Source organism: Lupinus angustifolius, chromosome LG14, assembly GCF_001865875.1.
Source record: "Lupinus angustifolius cultivar Tanjil chromosome LG14, LupAngTanjil_v1.0, whole genome shotgun sequence".
Classification (NCBI taxonomy): Eukaryota; Viridiplantae; Streptophyta; class Magnoliopsida; order Fabales; family Fabaceae; genus Lupinus; species Lupinus angustifolius.
In genome coordinates, this window is record NC_032022.1 from 14,588,425 (window position 1) to 14,611,790 (window position 23,366).

Sequence of the window (23,366 nt, forward strand, 5' to 3'; positions counted from 1 at the left end):
TTAATAAATTGAAATATTATGTTTTATCTTTCTTAATGAAACATTGGACACGGATTTGCTGTCCCAAACTCTGTCACAAATCTATAATATTATGGCACGTCAGTTAAAATAACTAAATATTTATAACTTTAACAATTTTACTTCATTGTGATTGACCAATGACATGGTTGAGGACATGGTTGAGGACATCAGATCCTCATCCTATATACCTTAGGGTAGAGCCTGGAATGCCTTGAACAGTTGAACTCCACTAATCTTAAGGTTATTTATGCAAATCCAATAGAAAACTAATACTAGAAAAATGTGATTATAGAAATAGTCCATGGCCAACTTGTTCTCCAAATTGGTCAACTATCATATAATTGTGAGTTTTAATGAAACTATAAAAAATATCTTTTTGTTTTTGTACTTATATAAATCATTTAAATTAATCTACATATATTAAATTGAGTATTCTTGAGAGATAAATGTAATTTTTAAAATAAAATGATGAATATAATTAAGTTGAACAAAATATGGTATATTGTGAAGATAAATTTAAATAATATAAGAGTAAATGTTTATTTATTACTTTTGTTCTTATAAATTGCATCGATAATTCAAATGAGATGTTGTTTAAATAAATCTTATATTATTTGTAACGAACTAACAATAATAAAGAGTCATTGACTCTTATATTATTTGAGTTTGTCTCTACAATATATCATAACCTGAACACACTTATTATTACATTTTTTGTTTGTTTTAAAGATTACTCTTATCGCTCATACACAAGTAGTTATCATAATGTATGTAATTAAATTGTTGGTGATTTATGTAGGGATGAAAAAAGAGTTAGTTTTTATATAATTTTACTAAAATTAATGTGACATTATTGTAATTTACTCAATTTTTTTAACATTTTTGTAATGCGTGTTTTTTAGTTTTTAAACCAAAAATTAGTTACTCAACATTGTAGTTAGCACAAGTAATTTCTAAGTATATGTATATATACTACACATTAACATAGCTAAAAATAACTATGGTATATTTCTTAACTCAGAATTGTGATGTAATTATATTTTAATGAAGGAATCTTACATATTTAGTATGGTGTATTATCTTATTTGAAATTATATTTTTTTAGCTAAAGATTTATATTTAAGTGACAAACTAAAATTATGTAATTGTACTTTGATTATATTTTGTAATTATTATTTTTCTTTTAATTGTCTGATACACAATTGACTATAAAAAAGACGTGAATAATTGTATAAATTGTTTGCTATTTTATAAATATTTTTAAATTTCTGAGTACTGTGGATCAATTGGATAACTAAAAACCCACGAGTAACAGATCCAACAAATATTATACAGATCCAAACACATCTAGATCTCAAAATGATAAAAGAGAGTGGGTCGAAATAATACATTACCTGAATTCATCCAAACTCCTTACTCAACCCTTGCCCCATGGTAACTTAACATAATTTTTTGAGTGCACTAAAGTCAGTTCTTGATGTGAAGAATGGCCGTCAGATTATACAGAAGAAATCAACGGCTCTGAAAAATTATCTCCTAGGTGGTGTAGTACTGGTTGCAGCCGGTGGTGATTATTAATGTAGCAGTGTTATAAAAACCGGTTCGTGCCATCTAGTTCAATTTGTAAACCGATGAATCGGTCTCAATACCGATACGTACAATAATTATACTGATCATGTAATCATACTGGTTAAAAGCGGTCAAAACTGGTCATATCGGTCGGTTTTCAATTGAACCGTACTGGTCATACCGGTCAGTTTTTATTTAGAATTAATTTTTTAATGACATTGAAAAAAATATTGATTTTTCAACATTAATAATAATACATTATATTTTTATATATAATTTTGCCGGTATGCAGTTTAATTAATAAACTATCAGTTAAACCATTATACCACTATAACAGTACCATAACCAGTTTGATTACCCGTACATTATTATCGATACTGATTTGTAGCCAATGAATAAATATAAAATTGCAATAAAAGTAAGTTAAACATGAAGTCTGGTCAAACATAGTTTCAAAATTAATGTATTAAAGTAATAAATAACTCGTTTTCCAATCTCCATGTGATCCCCACTTTCCTCACCTTTCTTTACTCTCTTTTTTCATTTCCATAACTCCTTACTTCTATAACTTCCTGAATTTTCTAATGTGCTGTTAAAATTTACTCCAAAGTAATTCAAATTATTAAGAGAAAATAATTTGTCCATTATATTGCATATTTTATGTTAAATTTTAAATATGATATGTATTCATGAGAGAGAGAAAATGTATGATTTAATAGTGTAATAGTTTTATAACTATCATTATGTCATTTGTTATTCATATTTAATTATCATTAAATCTTTAAATAAAGAAATATAAATGAATGTTAATCTCATAATATTACTCCAAAGTGATTCAAATTGTTAACAATATTATTTTGAGATTTCCTGAATTGTAGAGAATAAAGAGCTTTATTATTTATTTATCATATATCATCATTAGATAATTTTTTATTCTCTAGGATTATGAAAATCTCAAATTAATATCTTAATAATTTGAATCACTTTAGATTAATATCACGAGTTCAACAAATACTAGTATCAAATTTATTTGATATTTTTTACCATATATCATCTTAATCTAATATCCGAGATAATATATTCTTCTAAACACATACCAGTTCAATCTATTAGTTTATCTAATTATCGTGTTCATATAAATTTGGATGCCCTACCAAGACAATGTTTGAAAATGCTATGAAATTGCATGAATAAATTTTTTGGGGCAGAACTATACTTTAAACCAAATTGAAGCATTACCTCATTGACAATGTAGAAAATACACTATGACCTATGAGTAAGAGTTCAAAGGTTAATAAGTGGAATAACCATATATAAAAATAAATAAAATGCACATAGAAAATGAGACAATTGAGATATGAAACAAGCTTCTCAACATTAGGTATCTCATTTCCCTTTAATTTTGCACCAAGCACAAATGATGATACCATGATTACCATTACCCTGTATCACAAATAGTGCATATATATTATATTCAAATAAAAGTTAGAGGAGTGTTACCTACAAATAAAATACATATATGTCCTTTACATAACCTCAATATTTTTTCTCACTCTCTTTTTTATCCAACCAAATAAGGGGCTAGTTGAGAATTGATTTTTAAATGAAAGGATTTACAGAATTAATCTATTACTTTAGTGAAAGTTTACAGATAAAAAATAATGTATAAGCTTAAAAGGTAATGAAGAAAAACTTATGGGACCCACCCGAGAATATAAATAACTTAATAGCTGATTTGAAAACATAATTTAATTCAAAAGGACCTATTGAAATAAAAAGTAACAACTTTTGTTATTTTGTTATATTGCGCAAGACGGTTTAAGCAAATTATGCAAACCTTTCAATTATCAATAAACGTTATATTAAGTGTGAGGAGATAAAACATATGTCTTGATAAATTTATAAATTGTTTTTCATTTTCTTATTTTCCAATATTTTCATTATTTATTTATTTTTCAAAACAAAAACCAGGAATGAAAAGATGGGGAATGTTATAATTGGCACGAGGATGGATACACATTTGTTGTCTTACACTTTGTGCTATGAGTGCGTAATTAGTCAGAAAAAATATATTTAAGTTAAAATTTAATTACTAAATATTTTTTGACCAATCATATACCCACGACACATATAGTGACACAAAGTATAGGGATAACAGATGTGCTCCACCGTGGGAGAATGAGTAAACAAAATGATAATGAATATTCATATGAAGTTTTTTAAGAAATAAATGCTTGGAAGACCTTTCACGTTTTTATCGAGTTTTTAAGACTAGTCAACAAGATGATACATTGGATATGTACGTTTATTGTATATTTGAATATGAAAGCAAGAACAGAAAGAGAGAACAAGTCAATTAAAATTTAAAAACCTCTGATTCATCATCTATTTTTTTTAGATCTATCGAGTTATAGGTTTATCATCACAACACGATCGACAAATAACCAAAATTCTTGTAATATGGTGTTTTAAAGTTCAAATATTGGTTTTAAGTCATAAATTAAAACTATTGAAAACCTATTTCAATGGTCGTTTTGAACATAAAAATTAACATTAAAATATCCATTTAAAAAAAAATAATACTTATACCACAAACTTAAAAATGGAAATTCGGAGATAGATTGAGTTTTACTAGAATTTGAAATTTGGTACAAGATCTGTTGAGAACCTTTATAGAAACTGAAAGTAAAAGCAAGAGCAAAACAATTGGACTGAATGACTTAATTTTGTTGACTGCAACATTGGCTTAAATAGCCATTCAATACATGATGAAAAACAATAACTTAATACAATCAACTATGCTAAATTAAAGGCTAATGGTGCTAAGTGGTAACAAAAATTAGGGAAAACAGAATACAACTAAAGACTAAGTCTGTCCTATAAAGTAAGACTTTATTATGATTTTACTGCACTGACTCTTTCATTCCCTCCCTTAAACTAAATGCTATGTAGCAATTAGTTTATGTCAGAAATTTCACATACTCCCAGCATCTTTCTCAGCTTCTGAAAAACTTCAAGCTTCAATGGTTTGGTCATTATGTCCGCAACTTGATCTTTGAACCAGTTCATTTGTACCCTCCTTAGTAAGATTCCTTAAGAAATGAAACCTCACATCAATATGCTTGCTGCGACCATGCATAACAGGATTTTTAGACAATCTAATGGTTGAACTATTGTCACACATTATAGTTATACCATCTCCATGAGAATGTCCCAACATCTCTAAAATTCTCTTCATCCAGATTCTTTGACAAGTACACATTGCAGCAGCTACAAACTCAGCTTCTGTTGTTGTTAAAGTCACAATAGGTTGTTTTTTGAACACCATGAGACAACCCCTGAACTCATTAAAAACACATAACCAGATGTACTCTTCCTGTCATCCACATCTCCAGCATAGTCGCTATCTGTAAATGCTAATAGCTTACCATCTCCTCCTTTCTTATAATGAATACCATAATTTAAAGTTCCCTTTAAATATCGAAGTACTCTCTTAGCCAATTGTAAATGAATCTGCATTGGTTTGGCCATATATCTACTTATGAGACAAGTAACGAACATGATGTCAGGTCTTGTGGCAGTGAGGTACATTAAACTTCCCACTAGCTGCTTGTAGTATGTTTCATCAATAGCTATTCCATCTCCATCTCTATTTATTTTAAATCCTGGAACTATTGGACTGCTCACTGAGTTGCTATCCATCATACCAAACCTTTGCAAAACTTCTAATGCATATTTCCTTTGATATATGTGTATACCATCAGGCTTTTGCAAAACCTCTATCCCAAGAAAAAACCTCATCTTACCCAAGTCTGACATATCAAATTCTCTTATCATAGAGCTTTTAAATTCAGACATCATCACTTCACAATTTCCAGTAAAAATTAAATCATCAACATAAACACTTACAATTATAATTTTTCCTTCTTTGCTTCTCTTTGTGAATAATGTCTGCTCACTATCACACCTCTGAAATCCTTCACCAATGAAATGTGCTTCGATTCGACTAAACCAAGCTCGTGGTGCTTGTTTTAATCCATACAAAGCTTTGTGTAACTTGTAAACAAGATGTTTACTGCCCTCTTTTTCATATCCTTTTGGTTGTTCCACATAAACATCTTCACTCAACTCACCATGGAGGAAAGCTGACTTGACATCCAACTGAAAAATCTGCCAACTATTATATGCTGCTAGAGCAATAATCATTCTCACTGTATCCATTCTTGCCACCGGTGCATAAACTTCTGTGTAGTCCACTCCATGCTTTTGAGAATACCCTTTAGCAACCAAACGAGCCTTGTACTTGTCAATTTCTCCATGCTCATTGTATTTGGTTTTATAAACCCATTTTACTCCAATCATTTTGGCCCCAACAGGTGGTTCAGTGAGTGTCCATGTATGGTTCTTTTCAATGGATTTGATTTCATTATCCATGGCCAATTTCCAATTTTTATTCTTCTCGGCTTCTTCAAAATATAATGGATCAGTTGAGACCATTAAAGCCAAGTCAGCTTCATCATCAGACAAACCTTCACCACTAACATAATCATTCATCCATGCAGGAGGTCGCCTCACTCTCTCTTCACCATCACTATAATCATCCCTTATTTCTCCAACTCCCCCAATCTCCTTATCAACATTTTCTTCATTTTCACTTGCCATTTCTTCATTCTCAATACTGTCCCATTCTAGCATTGTTTGTTTTTCATTCCAATCCCATTTCTTTTCCTCCTCAAAGATAACATCTCTACTCACAACAACTTTCTTAGCAACTGGATCAAACAACCTATATCCTTTTGATTCTTCACTGACTCCAAATAAAACACAGGTAATACTTCTATTGTCAATTTTAGCCCTCCTTGCTTCTGGAACATGAGCGTGTGCTATGCACCCAAAGACCCGAAAGTGATCAACTGAGGGTTTTACTCCACTCCAAGCCTCCTCTAGTGTTGCATCTTTAATTGCCAATGTAGGACATCTGTTTAGGACATAAACAGTCCAGTTCACTGCCTCTGGCCAGAAGGTTTTGGGGATATTTTTATCGGATAGCATGGAACGAACCATGTTCATAACAGTTCTGTTTTTCCTCTCGGCAACGCCATTCTGTTGTGGAGTATAAGCAGTTGTTAATTGCCTTTTAATCCCACTTTGTTTGCAAAAATCATTGAACTCATTTGAATTAAATTCACCTCCTCTATCAGTGCGTAGACACTTAATAGACATCTCAACTTCCTTCTCAACCATGATTTTGAAGCATTTGAAAGAATTTAATGCCTCTGACTTCTCTACCAAAAAATACACCCATGCTTTTCTAGTGTAATCATCAATAAATAACAGGATGTACCTTTTGTTGCTGTTAGAGATGGGGCTGATAGGACCACAAATATCTGAATGAATGAGTTCTAACTTCTGAGTTGCTCTCCAATTACTCTTCCTTGGAATAGAATCACGATGTTGCTTTCCGTTGATGCAATCAGTGCATGCCAGAGTGGAGATAGAGAGTTGAGGAAATCCACGAACCATGTTCTTGTACAGCAATGTTTTCAAGCCTTTGTAACTTAAATGTCCATACCTTCGATGCCAGAGTTGAGACAATTCTTGAGCTTTTGTGTGAAAGCACTGATCAAATTGTGCTTGTGAAGATGCTTGAGTTTGGGGCAGCAAAATAAACATCCTATTGGCACTCATGTTGGTTTGAATAATGAGACCATTCTCTGGATGAAATATCTTACAACTTCCCCCTTGATCAAAATTGTCAAATCCTTTTCTTGCAACTGTCCTATGCTTAAGAGATTATTTTTCAGTTCTGGAATATAGTATACTTCAGTAACAGTGAGATTCATTCCATTTAGCAGCAACTTCACACTTCCTTTCCCCATCACATTCATCTTAGTGTTGTTTCCCAATTTTACAGAATGTCGGAATTTTTCATCAAGTTCATTGAACATAGTTTGATCTCCACACATATGATTAGAACATCCTGAATCAAGGAACCATGCATCTTCTCTTTTACCTTCATACAACTCCACATAAGACATCAAAAGCATTTCTGATTCTCCATCAAATTCTGCATAATTAGCTTCGTTGTTGCGAGGACATTCATAACGAAAATGGCCAAGTTGATGACATTGGTAACACTCTATGGTTGCTTTGTTAAAATCTGTTCGACCTCTACCTCTGCCTCTTCCTCTATAAGCAGCTCAACCACGACCTCTTCCCCCTTCATATGTCACTTTCAAGGCTTGTTCCTCACCGCTGCGTCTTTGGAATTTTTGTTCATGTACTATCAATGAGCTTTGTAACTCATCAATAGAAAGTGCATCAATGTCTTTTGACTCTTCAATGGAACAAACAACATAGTTAAACTTCTCAGTTAAAGAGCGTAGAATCTTTTCAACCACTTTAACGTCTGACATATCCTCTCCATAAATTTGCATTTTATTAGCCACTGTCATGACCCTAGAGAAGTATTTTGTTACACCTTCACCGGATCTCATCTCAAGAGTTTCAAATTCTCTACGGAGAGCTTGAAGATGAGACCTTTTGACCCTTGCATTTCCTTCAAACTTTTTCTTCATAGCATCCCATATCTCTTTGGAAGTATCCTTCTTAAGGATGGTGTCCAACACAGTTCGATCAATCGCCTGAAAGAGATAGTTCTTTGTTTTGAGATCCATCAACTTCATCTCATCATTCTTCTTTCGTTGTGCTTCTGTCAGTACCATTCCACTTGCTGGCTCAACATAGCCAGGCTCGATCAGTTCCCAATATTCCTTCGCTCTGAGGAAATTTTCCATTAGCATGCTCCAGTGATCATAATGACCATCAAAACGTGGAATTGCGGGTTGTACAAAACTTCCTTCTTTAGTCATCATTTTTTTTTGCTGCTGCAAAAGTATCAAAGACTGCTGCTTTGATAGATCAGGCCCCAGTAGGAGCTCTGATACCAAATTGTTGAGAACCTTTATAGAAACTGAAAGTAAAAGCAAGAGCAAAACAATTGGATTGAATGACTTGATTTTATTGACTGCAACATTGGCTTAAATAGCCATTCAATACATGATGAAAAACAATAACTGAATATATAAAGTAGGACTTTATTATGATTTTACTGCACTGACTCTTTCAAGATCAAGTTAGTCCACCTCATATGCTTAATAATATAATATAAAATGGGTGAGGATCCTTTTAGTGTAATGATGAGAGGAGTAATTTGAAAGACTAAAGAAAAAGCAAAATGCAATGACATTAATATTATTTTTAAAGTGAGAAAATATTTTTAATCTTAAAAGTAAAAAAATGTCATATCCTCAAAAATGTTTTGTTCCAATGACTTGTTAGAGTTGATAATACATATAATTATATAAATGATTGTCCAAAACCTCAACTTAAATCAAATAAATTGATAAATTCTTTAAAAAAGGTAAATGAATATCCTTCATATTACCCAAAAAAAAATATTTTTTATTTTATTTTAAGCCTTATCTATTTTATTATGTAATCTAAGCTCATTTGAGAAGCCATAAAGCAGTCTTATCGTTAAGAAGAAAAATTTAAGGAATAAAGTAAAGTTAAAGATTCGAGTCTCACTCGTAATAAATAACAATATATTAACATTTCTCTATAAAAAAATGTCAATGTGTTATAAATTAGCTAATATACCCGACCCGTGAATATATGTGAAAATATCCACAATAGATATCCATAAATATTACGAATTTGAGAACGAGAAAGTATTACCCGCATTCACATGTGTCTGTTGCAATCCCTGGCCCTAATACACTATCTATCCTTAATTAGACAATCAAGTGAAGTAGATAAACACATAGAGTTCCATCAAGTATACATCTAGTTCACAAACTTAACTTATGAGCTCTGGCCCAAAAAAACATGAAATATTTATGTCATCCCTCCATTTATGGGAAATAAAAATTAAAAAAGAAAACCCCATTTTGACCTAACCTTTTGTGTTACCCGGTCATCCGGTCACCCCAACCCCTTATAAGTTATAACTCTCATCCACAACCCATTTCTTCACCTTCTTCTTCTTCCCATGTCATTTTGACTCTCACCCTTTATTCCCATCTTACCCTTCAAAACTAATGGCGGTGGAGCTAATGGGGTTCCCAAAACTAGAAGAACAGAAAGCAATTGAAGAAGCTGCTTCTGAGGGCATTAAGGGAATAAAAAATCTCATCAATCTCTTATCTCATCAACCCTCTCATCTTCAAACCGATCTCACTGTTTCAAAATTCAAGAATCTTATTTCATCACTCAACCGCACCGGCCACGCGCGTTTCCGCCGTGCTCCTCTCACCTCCACCTCTCCCACTCTTCCTCCACCACCGCCACCGCAGCCGAACCAGGTCGTGGTTCATCACGCGCCGGTCACCTTCGTTCCAACGCAATCACAGAGTTTGACTCTTGATTTTACCAAGCCTAATAACTTCTTTACCTCTAACGCTAAGTCTATGGAGCTTGAATTTTCTAAGGATACTGCAACCTTCAGCGTTTCATCAACATCGTCTTTTATGTCCTCGGCTATCACCGGAGACGGAAGTGTCTCCAACGGTAAGCAAGGATCGTCGATTTTCTTGACTCCGGCGGTGCCTTCTGTCTCCGGCGTCAAGCCTCCGCTGTCGTCTGCGCCGTTCAAGAAGAGGTGCCATGACCACATCGAACACTCCGGCAACATCTCCGGGTCCGGTAGCAAGTGCCACTGCATAAAGAAAAGGTATGTGCATCGCACCGTATAATTTCTCTTCAATGTTTCCGTCAAGGTTACGAGTTCGAAAAAAGTGACTCGGTTAGTATAACTCGGTCGAGTTGAGCGAGTCAATTTCTGTTAAAGTCAACGATTTCGGTAGTGGTGCAGTTAAAGGCATTAAATGTTAACAGCACGCGTGATCGTGACTACATAGGGTTCTTGTTAATAATCGCTTTTTCTACAAAATTTCTTAAACAAAAATCCTAAGAAAACGGAATTTCCCAAAATTGAACCCACCTTACTTTGTCGTTACTTTACCTTTTTGACTATTAACCTTCGCACATTGGCACATGTTAGCAAAACCAGCGTATCATACGTTAATTCAATTTTATATTTTTAAACTCTTTAAATTAGAAAACTAAATTAATTTATATTTTTTTAATTTTCAGGAAGAATCGAGTGAAGAAGACAGTTAGAGTTCCCGCGATTAGTTCAAAGATAGCTGATATTCCACCAGACGAGTATTCATGGAGGAAGTACGGTCAGAAACCGATCAAAGGTTCACCATATCCACGGTGAGTTTTCGGATTGTGTGGTTGTCCCTTTATACGGAATAATCTTTTTTGGATTATGTGACTGTCCCTCACAACATAGTCGTGAAATCGAATATTTAGGCATGTTAGCTGATGTTGATTTTGTTTTTGATCTAGGGGCTATTACAAGTGTAGTACAGTAAGAGGGTGCCCAGCGAGGAAACACGTGGAGCGTGCCACAGACGATCCAGCGATGCTGATTGTTACTTACGAGGGGGAGCACCGTCACGTGATTCAAGCCGCGATGCAGGAGAATATTGCTGGGGGAATGGGTTTGATATTCGAGTCAACGTAGAGGTTGGGGGAAAAAGTCGCAGGGGTTTTTTTTTAAGTGGAACTAATTAAATATTAAATTGGAATATTGAGGAGGGGTTGTATTGTAAATTTGATCTGGTTGAAAAGATTATTATTATATTAAAATATAGTTTGAAAATTGAAATCTTAAACCTCAATGCTCATCCCACTAAAAAGTCTTCTATGTTATTTTATGATTTATTATTTTTTATTGCTACTATTTTATATTAAAGGGGGTTGAGGAATTGGGATGATGTTTGATTGTCAAAGTTTGTGGGGTATTTTATAATTTAGAAGGAAGGTGGAATCCAAGGGAGGGTCACTCAATGACTCAATCAGCACTTGCTTAAAAAATGGGAAGAGTCTTGATCTAATTAAAAAGATGCTTTGTAATGGGGAAATGGAATGATACCTCTACTCTATATTGGATTCCAAGTCATGGCATAAATAATTAACTTTGTATAATTTATATGTAGCAAAATATATCTAATGTTAGTTTTCATAATAATTTATAGCATTAACCTAATGTTTTTATATAGTTGATGGTTTCATCTAATTGTGATTCAATGGTCGTTTCATTTGAAGAAATGGTTTCCTCTAATTATAGCATTCACCTAATATTTACATGGACTTTTGTTGTTGCTGTATGATAGTGTTCTGTCCTTTCACTCATGTATTTGTATTCGACTTATATCAATTTTTGTAAAGGGTTATTTGGCTACAACGTGTTTATTTATCTATCTTGAGTGCCATTATGATGTGAGGTTAGATTTAAGTTCTATGTTGATATTTTTTTGGTTATACCAAGAGTATTCACATATTTTGAGTAATGAATTAATCATTTTCAAAATGTGTGGATGTGTGTCCTTTCAAGTTAGATCTAAATTCTATAATGATATGATAATATTTAAGACTAAACTAGGTTAAAGCATATCAAAAAAAGTAAGGATCTATTTACACCATTTTAAGTTACATCAGTAACACTCAATCTTATTCATTCGTTTTCTGAGATCTAACGGACCAAATGAGTGAAACTTAAAAGTTATTTAAGATTTTTTTTCTCTCATCCATTTGGTATGTTGGATGTCAGAAATGACTCAGATTGAATGTAACTAGTGTAACTTAAAATGAGTGTGAATGAATACGCTCTGTAAAAAAATATAAATAGAAAGTTTTGAACTATTTGAGTATTATAAAGCATATAATTAAAGTAGAAAATTAAAACTAAAGTATATTTTACAATATATATTCCAAAATAAATATTACTTCCCATCATTTTTATAAGATTTGTTTTGCAGGTTTTAGATTGGTCCAGTTTATATGATCTTTTCAAACAAATAAATGAATTTATTATCAAAATACTCTTATTCACCTAAACAATTTAAGTGTGAAGTGAAATGACTTTAGTTTAATTAATCAATGGCAGTTTTGGAAATATGATATAATTGTTAACAAATTTAAAGATATTATCATATCTCTTAATCCGTGTGAAACTAACTAAAGAGAGTCTAACTATAGCATAAAAGGTTAACAATTTAATTCAAAAAAGTTATTGTTTTTATATGGTTGTAAGAAGAAAAAGTATTTTTTTTAAAATATGAGAGATCACAATGAAGTCGGACTACTCGAATGATAACCCAAATTCATCCAAATACATCGAGTTCTAAATTCAATATACATTATTCACATAACACATTGCAATATATACATTATTCTTTATTTTTGGTGAACCACTAGTTATATAAAATTGTAGTCAAGTTGCTATATTTATCATATTTCTGCCCTTCAAGCACTTAACACACAAATATTAGGTAAAAAGTCAGCTATTAGTTCATTTTCAAGAGTGGTTGACAATGCTTGTTCCTACCTCAACTTATTATTCCACAAAATAAAGATGACCAAAACGTGCATCCAAAGTATACAAACGAACGTGTCACAAATTCAAAATGCACTTTGGTCAATCTCATGCCTATTCTCTTTGCACCATTTTCTCAACCTATTGCTAACAAATTAACAAACATATGTAGTAATATCACGAGTTAGGATTCTCTCCAGAAGTTCATAAAAAAATAATATAACATGACATTTTTATTATTTAAATATAATATAATAAAATATTTTTATCCTTAAAATTAAAAATTATATTTTCTCTCTCAAAAACGTTTTGAAGATTATTCTTTTCCAATTATCATAACTAGCGTGTTGACATGCACTGTCGTGCCTGTCAACCCACTTTCCTATCGTTTGTAATGTATAGTTTGTATTTTATAAATTCAAATATAATTTTTTGCGCTAAATTTACGGTTGAATTTATTCAATTGGTATAATATTCAATTTTTTAAATACACTTTTAAAATAAGAAGATAATAAGGATAAAATAAGAAAATAATATTATATGGTTTTTGGTAGAAATAAAAAGATATTGAGGGCAAAATAGGAAAACACAAATTACACCATGATAGATGGTTATTTTGTATTTTCCCTTTATTAATAGTATAGATATCAGTTATGTCACCAATAACTGGTTATTAATTTTATTGAAACCCACTCATTAATTCTTTCCCTAGATCTTTGATAATTTGACTATGAATTCAATTGTGACCTTGCACAGCGTTCTTCAACGGTCAATATTTAATTTGAACAATTTTCAAAACACATTTATTTGTTGATAACAAGGTAGACTTTAAAAGTCAATGGTTATTTAGACCATTTATGAAACAGTACTATCAACAACTTTTTCATTTGTTTCTATCCAAATCATGTTATGGTGGAAAATTATTTGAATATTAAAATTGACATCTCATTCTCACAACTCTTCAATTTTCAGAACTTCGTTAATTTCATTATAGGTTGGTTTCTTTATATTCATAAATTTATTTTGCTATAAAGTAAAACAAATAACCATTTTTATTTATTTTTATACCTAAGGGCAGTGATTGATGCATTTAAACTTTTAAAAATTCGAATATATACTTTCCAATACATATTGATATGGTTGGTTTCCTTAAAATGTGTCTTTATACATTCCTTAGCATGCTAAAATGTTAATTTTTCTGTTTTTTTCAGTGCTCACATGAAATCTGTTAATCAAAGGCTCAAAATGGTGAAATCATACTTCTAAAGTTTAAGAGTATAATAAAGATTTGTTGTCATAAATCATATCTACACTAATAATATTAAAATAAAAACAAAAAATAATAAATGTTTAAATTTTTTAATTGACAAGACATATTTGAGATAACAAATATTTGTGCATACCTTGTATTTCTGCAAAGTATAATTACTATATAAACAAAGAGAATAAAATATCGTATAGTATAAAGAGATAAGTTATCTCCTCCCACTACTAAAATTATGACACATGTCATATTTTTTCATTTTCTAGAAAAATATTTTTAAAACTAAACAAAACAACACATATGTCATACTTTTACTAATCAGATAAAATAAATTACCTCCTTATACGAGGATAGACTTTATTCCGATAAACAAAATACAAATACAAGAAAATACAATTTATCCACATGCAAAGATAATATTACAAATGAGGCTGTTTACAAGTATGTAATGTGGGCTCTCGAAGTTTGTCACGGGCCTTACAAAGAGTTCAAATATCCCAGGCCTATTTTGCATTCAGATTGTTCTCAATTTTGTGTTCAGATTGTTCTCCCAAAAAATGTAATGTTCAAATCCTCTAACCCTATAACAAGTGATATATGTCTTGTGAAGATTGCTTGTTGATTAAATAACTTAACATAATAACTCGTTCTTGCTTTGTTGCAAGATGAGTCAGAATCATCTCTTGTACTGGGAAAAAAGATATAGAAAATTAAAGAAAAAATAAAATATAATGATACTCATATTCTTTTATTTCAGGTGATAAAGATCATAACCACGTTGTTGTTAGGTATATGCATCCCATATTTTTTGGTTTTTGTTTCATTTCCTTTTGATTGTAGCGTGCAACCTTCAAAGGAGTTTCTTTGTTTTTTTGTGACATTTGGTCTACAACAAAAGTCTTAAGGTTAGATTTTGGAGGGAAACTTTTTTAAAAATGAAAAGCTTGGGAGCTATAAAATATACTTTTGAAAACCTTCATTTACCCTTCTTTCTTCAGGAGATTCAATTATCAAATAAACTTTATGTTGGGTTTATTTAAGTGTGAAGTCTCACATTTGATATGTGGGGAGGAATGAAAGAGTTTATAAGAAGGAAAGACCCAAGTAACTAAAGCCTTAAGTTTTTGGTTCAAGACGTGGTGTCTCATTTGTAACTCTTCACTTTTCTCATACCCATCTAACAATAGAACTCTCTAGTTGGTTTTCTTAAATAAGAACCATTCATATACATCTACATTATTAATTGGTTTTATTGTTATTTTTCATATTCAATTTAACTCTAATTGATGATTCATGAATTATATGGATGGGACCACCGATATATACTATACTTTTATTTGAATAATGTTTGGGTTTGGAAAATGTCAGAACTAAGCATTTCAGATGTGATAAAATCAGATCAGATATGGATAAGTTTAAGTCACTTCCTTAGATACGGTGACATAAAATGTCAGCTAACGCAAGGCTATAATAATGAAATATTGAATCACATAAAATCACCCTACCTAGTATTAATAATGTAAAAATTTATATATAATCAATTCATTATTCACTGCTTATTTATATTATTTTTATCTAAAAGTTAATAATAATTAAAAATGAATATAAATCATTTAATAACAATGTAACCATGTATATGTTTGGATAATAATCCCACAAAATGATAATCTGAATATAAATATAGACGATTGTTCTAGACCTAGTTACTCTATAAAAATGCAGATTCCATGTGCAATAACATAGGATCCTAATCTAGTAATATTATTTTATTTTTAGTTAACCAGCGCATGATTTCGTCTTGAAAGGGAAAAAAACAAGAGTCTAATAGATGTATTATGCTACTTTAATAGGTTGAGCTAGTACATGTTTGGATAAAAATATTATTGAATAGTTATCTCATTAAATTATTTATTCTAAATAATTTCTAACTCAAAATAAATAAAGTCGAACGCACTCTAAATTTAATACTAACTTTCAATATGGATAGTATGCTATATGTTCAAACTAAAAAGTGCAGGAATGGAATACTAAACAAAAATTGGGATGAACTATTATGTACTTAAAAATTAGTTTGAATAATTTAAGTGGGGTAGAGGGATCGAATATGTTTTTGTAATTTAGAAAGCACAAAATTATAACATCTTTGTTTGGATCATATAAATTTAATAATGTTTTATATTATTAGACTAACACATTATTGGTATTTGTTGTAACACATACTGATGTTATTTCTTATTGAACATCTTAAATCATAAGTAGTACATAGAACTACTTGTATTTGTGGAACATCTTAAATGAAAAATTTATTAAAAAATAAATCTAAAACATCTTAGTATATTAAGGACTGCCTCCATCCTAAAAAATATTTTCAAAATGTAAAATCAACTGCCCCAAATTAATATTACGGTAATAAATAAAATATTTGGAAGTTAGTTATTATTATGGTTTGGTTATCAACAAATACACATAAAACATAAAAGAAGTTGTATAACTTATCCGTTAATTATGGAGGAAATGTAAACTTGAAACCAATTTTAACATAAAAGGCAGAGTTTTTTTCTGGCAATTTTTGTTCATTTATTATAGAGTAATTATATTGAATATGAGAATATGTGTATAATGAGTAAAGTCATGTGTAATATTATTATACTTTTTGTTAAAAAGTTATCCTCGTTTTTCTAATTAGTAAAAAGATATCGACTATTCTATCATTTGAGATGGGTTAATTACATCAACTCCTAACTAAAACTTAGAGTTTGATATATGTACTACACTACAAGATTTTTTATACTACCCATTACAAACATGTTAATCATCCTATAAAAATTTCACACTGCATAATATTAAACTCTAAATATATAAATAATAATGATATATTAATCACGTGAGTTTATATTTAGATATATTATACTAAAAATAAATAATTTTAGTTATATGTATATAAATAATGAATGATGAATCAATCGTCTAACTTTATATTTTATATATATTATACTAAAAAAATTGATTTTAGTAGTTGCTTTCTTAATCCAAGGAATGATATTATTTGATTGTTGACTCCTCCACCAAATATGATGCCTGATTGATTAAATTACTCTATCCAAAGAGATAAGGTAGCCCTACAATTTCATATATATATATATAAGTGCTAGGAGAAGCCACTAACTCATTTTCACATTGTTATTGACCTAATTTCATCCAACCAATAATGATAACATCATAATATTTGTTATCATTTTATTAAGTTAGGATATTCTCTATTAATGAAGAAATAAATACTTTAGAAATAAATAAAAATATAACTTTCGATAATATATTTATCATTTTGATTATAATAAAATTATACTTTTGCTATAAAAAACAAAATGAAAAATATATATTTGCTTTTCCATTAATGAAGATAATGGTTATTATATTTTATTATATAATTCTCTTATTTTAGAATATCTGTCTGCCAATAATGCAAAGTCCACCAAAATCAACCTATGATATTTTTAGACACTTTCTTTTTCTCTATGAAGACTTTGTACCACATGGTCTCCACGTCTTAATGGATTAATTAAACTAAACACTTAATGCTTTTTTTTAATCTTTCTTTATTTCTCACGTCTCCACACACATGCCCACAAAGATTAATAATGGGATACTTTTACCAACTTTAGGAACATTAACAATTACAAAATTCATATTTAATATATGGATCGTAGTAGTGATATATATCTTGGCAATTGCTTTTTAGTTTTCATTATCATGCCTCAATTATGGTTGGGATCAAGTTGAGATTTTAACAAAGATTACATTAATTTAGGTTTGGCTAAGAGTGATGGTTAAGGATAAAAAAATACAAAAATTATATAGGAAAGTGGTATATTTAATGTATTAAAGGACAATATATTAAGTTATTAGGATTGTCTTTAAATTTTAAGTTCTTTAAATAGTGCCCTAAGGGTAGTTGTTAGCAAAATTTCATTTTTTCTAGAATATTCTCCTGCTTAATCATTAAGAAATTGAACTTGTTGTAGTTGTACAGTTAGGATCATTTTTAATGATATTTTTATAAATAAATATTCATTAATTGAAACCAGAACTAGTGAACTCAAACTAATTAGGTGAAACAATATGGATATTTATTTAACAAATATGATTTGAGTGACTATTCTACAAGTAAACTAATTAAACAATGTGTAAACCTTTCATATTATAAAATTACTTCAGTCGTCCCGATAGTTATTAGTAAAAAAAAATTAAAATATGTGTCTAAGATAAAGTTAGGATAATAAATAGTTTTGTTACAAATTACATGTTGTATTATATGATTTAGTGATCAATGAAAATGAATTTTTATTTTGTAATTGTTTGATTTGTTGGATCAATCATTAAGAATATATTGCATTAGTTTTGTCGAGCTTTCAATATTTTATTTACCAAATATGTAGCTACAGTGTGTTTGTACAATTGATGATTGATTAAAATTAAACTATGCAATATTTGTTAAATAGATGGCTAGGTCTATTTCAAAAAGAGAAAAATCTACTTCGTTTCGTTGGGTCATTGGTCCTTTCACATGAGTACAAGGATTTGTGCATAGTATGTAGATTCCTTTTCTAAGGTGTTAATGTTGCTCTTTTTCTTTTATTTTCATCAACCTAAAAAAACAAGGATTATGGGCTAAAATCCGAAAAAAAAAGAGAGTTATAGGAGAAAGTGTTTATTTATGTGGTTTGGTAGAAGAGAAAAAAGTAAGAAATAAAAAAATATAGGACCTACCAACTAATATTTTATTAGCAAAAATAAGGAGAAAGTGTGATAGGTAGTGAATATATACACAATTACTTCTCCTTATTTTTTGATCTAATTAATTGTCTCATATGAAAAAATTTCATTTCTTTCTATTACTTTTACTAAACAACTCATAAAATTTACTCTCTTTTTTCACAACTGTGTGGATCTCAATCTGAAAAATTATTCTTTTTATTGCAACTTTATCTCAATCCAATTTTTTTTATTCCCAGGGCATATATGTCATGAAAGAAAAACCCAAAGGTGACCTTAAGTATATAGAGATGTTGAATTTTCCAAGAATAATGTTAAGGATAAAAGAGATTACACTAACACATTTTTTAGATAAATACATACAAATATATTATATTCATACATTTTTGTTGATAGGGTTAAATTAGTTTTAAAAAGTTTAATGATTATAATTAGAATAAGATGAGACAATATCTTAAAAGAGATTAGTGTTTGTCTATTCACTATGGTATGGTGAGATGTTGAAAAAATTAAACTATCAACAACATTATTTTATGCAACTAAAAATATTAGAGTTTAAAATCTATGCATTGTTACTGTAAATTTTTTACACTATCGGCATATCATATACTATTGATTTATAATAATTTTGTTTAAAAGTTAATAATAACTAACATATGAATGTGGAGATTTGCTGACAATATAAAAAGCACTTACGATATCAATGTACACGTATTAAATCTAAAACAATATTAAAGAAAAATGATTGTTGTGATATGATAATTGATAGGATTCGGAGGCATGGTGTTGGTGTGATATAATAATAGGAAACATAAGGATAAGTATGAGAGGCATAAATGATGAATCCGTGATGATACATTAAACAAGGTACATCAACTTTTTCTGCTCCCTGACACGTCATCTGAAACTTGTCAAACAAATAAAGCCCCCTTTTTATTATCACTCAGAGAAAACATATTTTCAACATCATTTGATCCTATATATATATATGAACTGAAATTACTTTTTCTTTATTAAAAAAACAGTAAGAAATAGATAAAAACTCATAATGTCATTTTACTGGTGAGATAAAAAATCAGTTGCTTATGATGATTTTTATTTTGTATTCAATAAATTAAATATTTGCGTGGATGCATACTGTTTACAATTTTGAAGTAGATAAATTAATAGCAATTTCAGTCAAATAAAATATACAGCTTACACCCAATAGAAAAATAAGCTAAATAGTATGTGACCAATTTTTTTTAATATTAGTACATTATATTATTTATAATTTATGTAATGATAATGATGATTTTTAATTAAAAGTAATGTACCGATAGAGATGATTGTCCTACCCGAATAAACCAGATACATTGTTTTTTTTTATCATCATGTCGGGCTACTCCAATCTGACTAGAGTAAGGTGTCGCATGACAACCCAGTTATTTTAGGATACCCCACATTTCTGAGTTAGGCCAAGAACATCTGATTCGGCCTACAAGTCTGTCTTCAAGGCCCAAATCAACGCCACATTGGGTCTAACACGTGGAGAGCTTGTGCGCCACCACCGACTGCCCAATCTGATCAATGAGTAGCCTACACGTCAACTGCATTATTCTAGTGTTTTATTTTTAATATGTCTATTTGCTGACCACTTTTCTCTACTTATACTCTACTTCTCTATCTCTCTAAGCACTTACTAATTTGAGCGTCGGAAAACCTTTTCAGATACCTCCCCAATAGGTCTATAGTAACAATTAGGGTCAACTCCACTTCTTCACCACCAGCTTATTCAATCAAACCCAGATCATCCAGTTTACAACCGAGTTCCACATAAAAGAACAATGACATATTGATAACATAAAACACCTTAAATTATCAGCATCACTATTAGATCATTTTTCCTTCTTCCTTTTTATTCATGTTGCATATTTAAGGAATTAAAAAAATGTGAGTAGTAGATAAAGAAAAAATGGTAAGAATAATACATTAGGGTCTATTTTTTTTATAAAAAAAATAAGTTATTAGAGTTGGAGTAAAATGATACATCACTTTCTTGAGTTATCTCATTTTATCTAAATATTAAAAGTGTATTTCATATTATTTTTTCCATCTATCAAAAAATCGTCAATATAGTAATGTAAGATTCTCCTATATCCTCAAACAATTAAATGTTTAAAAGTTTAATTTCTGTAAACGATATTTGTTAGAATATACACTTATACTTTGAAAGAAGTTAATTCTTTAATTAAAAAGCGAGAATATATATTGATAGTATCCAAAAATATATTGGTTTTCCATCTATTATTTAAGTGCTTCCTTCTAGGGCATGAGAGAATTACTTACTCTCATATGATATTATAAAAAGGGACGGAGATTCTCTCATATTAGAGAGTTTAATAATTTTGATATATGATATCTAAAAAAGTTTAAGAATCAAAATTTAATCTATTTTAAAATTAAAGAAATGAAAACTTAAGAAAAATCATTCGTCTCCTCACATTGATTATAATACTGGATCATTCAATAGGAGAGAAATTTTGGATAATATACAAATATCAATGTTCAAATAGATACTTTTTACATATACTTATTCAAACAAACTCCCAATTACCATAGGTCTAATAAAAATATGTTTCTATTTTTTAACATGAACACACAAAAGAAATTTTTTTTTATTTTTTTATGTCTACCCTCCCCAATTTTTTTTAATTATTTTATATATAAAATCTCATACTTCCAAACCCACTTCAACTTTTCTCTCTCTCTCTCTCTTTCCACCTTTTATTCCTCTTCCATCTTTGAATAGGAAAAGAAGTTTACAACAACAATAGATCATAAGATAAAAAGTGTTGTTCATACTTTACATGTTCTCTTCTTCCAAATTCTGAACCTTTCATCACTATCTGAGTTTGTTCCATTTCAACCCAACACTTTATCTTCAGATTGATGACAAATAGACCCATTACTTGGAAACCCAAAAGGAAGAGAGGACGTAAAAGAGGACAAGGATAAATAAAACTCACCCACCGTTTCACTCTTTCATATTTTTCCCAATAATATTTTGCAGATAACAAAAACAATAACAATGGACTTTTTGGTGGCTTCCACCCAGACAGAGAGACGCATGTTTTTGAACCCGGTTGAGGATGTTTCCGGCTTCCAGATCAACGGTCCATCGAAGTTTTTCGCCGGCGGTTCATCGGAGTCGGAGAACTCATCGTCGATTGGAACACCGGATGATAGTGGAGACGATGATGATGAGGTGCAGAGTGAGTTCAAGAAAAAAACTGGGTTGGGTTCTTTAGATTCATTGGAATACTCTCTTCCCATCAAGTTAGTTCCTTTCTCTTTTTTCTCTCTCTCTCTCTCTCTGTGTTATTATCTTGTTTTAGATCCTTTTTTATTCTAAGTTGGTAAATTTTTATTCTTTTTTGTGTTTAAATTAATGGGTTTTGGTCAAAACATAATTTTTCATTTGCTTTTGTATGTTTGTTTATTTTGATCTTGATTTTGATTTTGGAGTTTGGTTTTTATAGGAGAGGATTATCAAGCCATTTTGATGGGAAATCAAAGTCATTCACAGATCTATCCCAAGTGAATAACTTGAAGGAATTGCAAAAGCAAGAGAGTTCTTTCAATAAGAGAAGAAGGGTTGTGATTGCATCAAAGTGGTCCAGTAGAAGATCATCAAACTTTTACACATGGTCTAACCCTAAATCCATGCCACTTTTGCCTGTGGATGAGTCTCAAGATTATGATGATGAAGAAGATGAAGGAGAAAAGGTTAGAAAAGTACCATGTACTTCATCTTCATCATCTTCATCATCTTCATCTTCTTCCTTGGTTGAGGAAAAGAAACAAGAGGATCAAGTGCAGATTTGCAGTGAGAGATTATCTGAATCTTATGCTGCTGAGATGAGGCTTAGACTTAGGAGCTTCAAGACTAGGAGTTTTTCTCTTGCAGATTTACAAGAGCATGATGATGAGGAAGAAGAAGATAATGATGATTAATTACTAACATCTAACATCAAGTTTTTTGTTTTTATTCTTTTACTGTTCTTTGTTATTAATAAAAATTACTACTCTTAAGTCTTAACTATTGAGTAAAAAAAACATATCTTTCTCTTTTTGTTATTTATATAACATGATTTAGAAATGAATTTTGTTGAGGAATATACTGTGCATATATGCCTTTGGGTCTATGAATGAAAGTAATGAAAGCTTCATATAATGACATGAACTTTGGACCATTCTTTTCTTCTTCTTTGCTTCTAGAGTGGATATAGATATTGGAATTACACTATG

The 23,366-nt window shown here is 30.3% G+C and overlaps 3 protein-coding genes across 6 annotated transcripts; 2 read left to right on the forward strand and 1 right to left on the reverse strand.

The window, feature by feature from the left end:
- LOC109326411 lies at positions 7,791-9,650 on the reverse strand. The gene is made up of 2 exons (XM_019559095.1): positions 9,629-9,650; positions 7,791-8,563 (listed from the first exon to the last, which is right to left on the reverse strand). Exons 1-2 carry the CDS (start codon positions 9,648-9,650, stop codon positions 7,791-7,793), a joined length of 795 nt encoding a protein of 264 aa, XP_019414640.1.
- On the forward strand, positions 9,622-11,332 carry LOC109327122 (probable WRKY transcription factor 17). The gene is made up of 3 exons (XM_019560167.1): positions 9,622-10,324; positions 10,747-10,872; positions 11,008-11,332. Exons 1-3 carry the CDS (start codon positions 9,693-9,695, stop codon positions 11,183-11,185), a joined length of 936 nt encoding a protein of 311 aa, XP_019415712.1. The 5' UTR covers positions 9,622-9,692; the 3' UTR covers positions 11,186-11,332.
- Positions 21,836-23,138, forward strand: LOC109327159 (nucleolin-like). Of its 4 annotated transcripts, XM_019560223.1 has the most exons (4): positions 21,836-22,112; positions 22,147-22,191; positions 22,222-22,394; positions 22,598-23,138. In XM_019560223.1, exons 2-4 carry the CDS (start codon positions 22,147-22,149, stop codon positions 23,070-23,072), a joined length of 693 nt encoding a protein of 230 aa, XP_019415768.1. In that variant the 5' UTR covers positions 21,836-22,112; the 3' UTR covers positions 23,073-23,138. The 4 variants fall into 4 exon arrangements, with proteins under 4 accessions (XP_019415768.1, XP_019415767.1, XP_019415766.1 ...); XM_019560222.1 differs by having other exon boundaries at positions 21,836-22,191; XM_019560221.1 differs by having other exon boundaries at positions 22,147-22,394.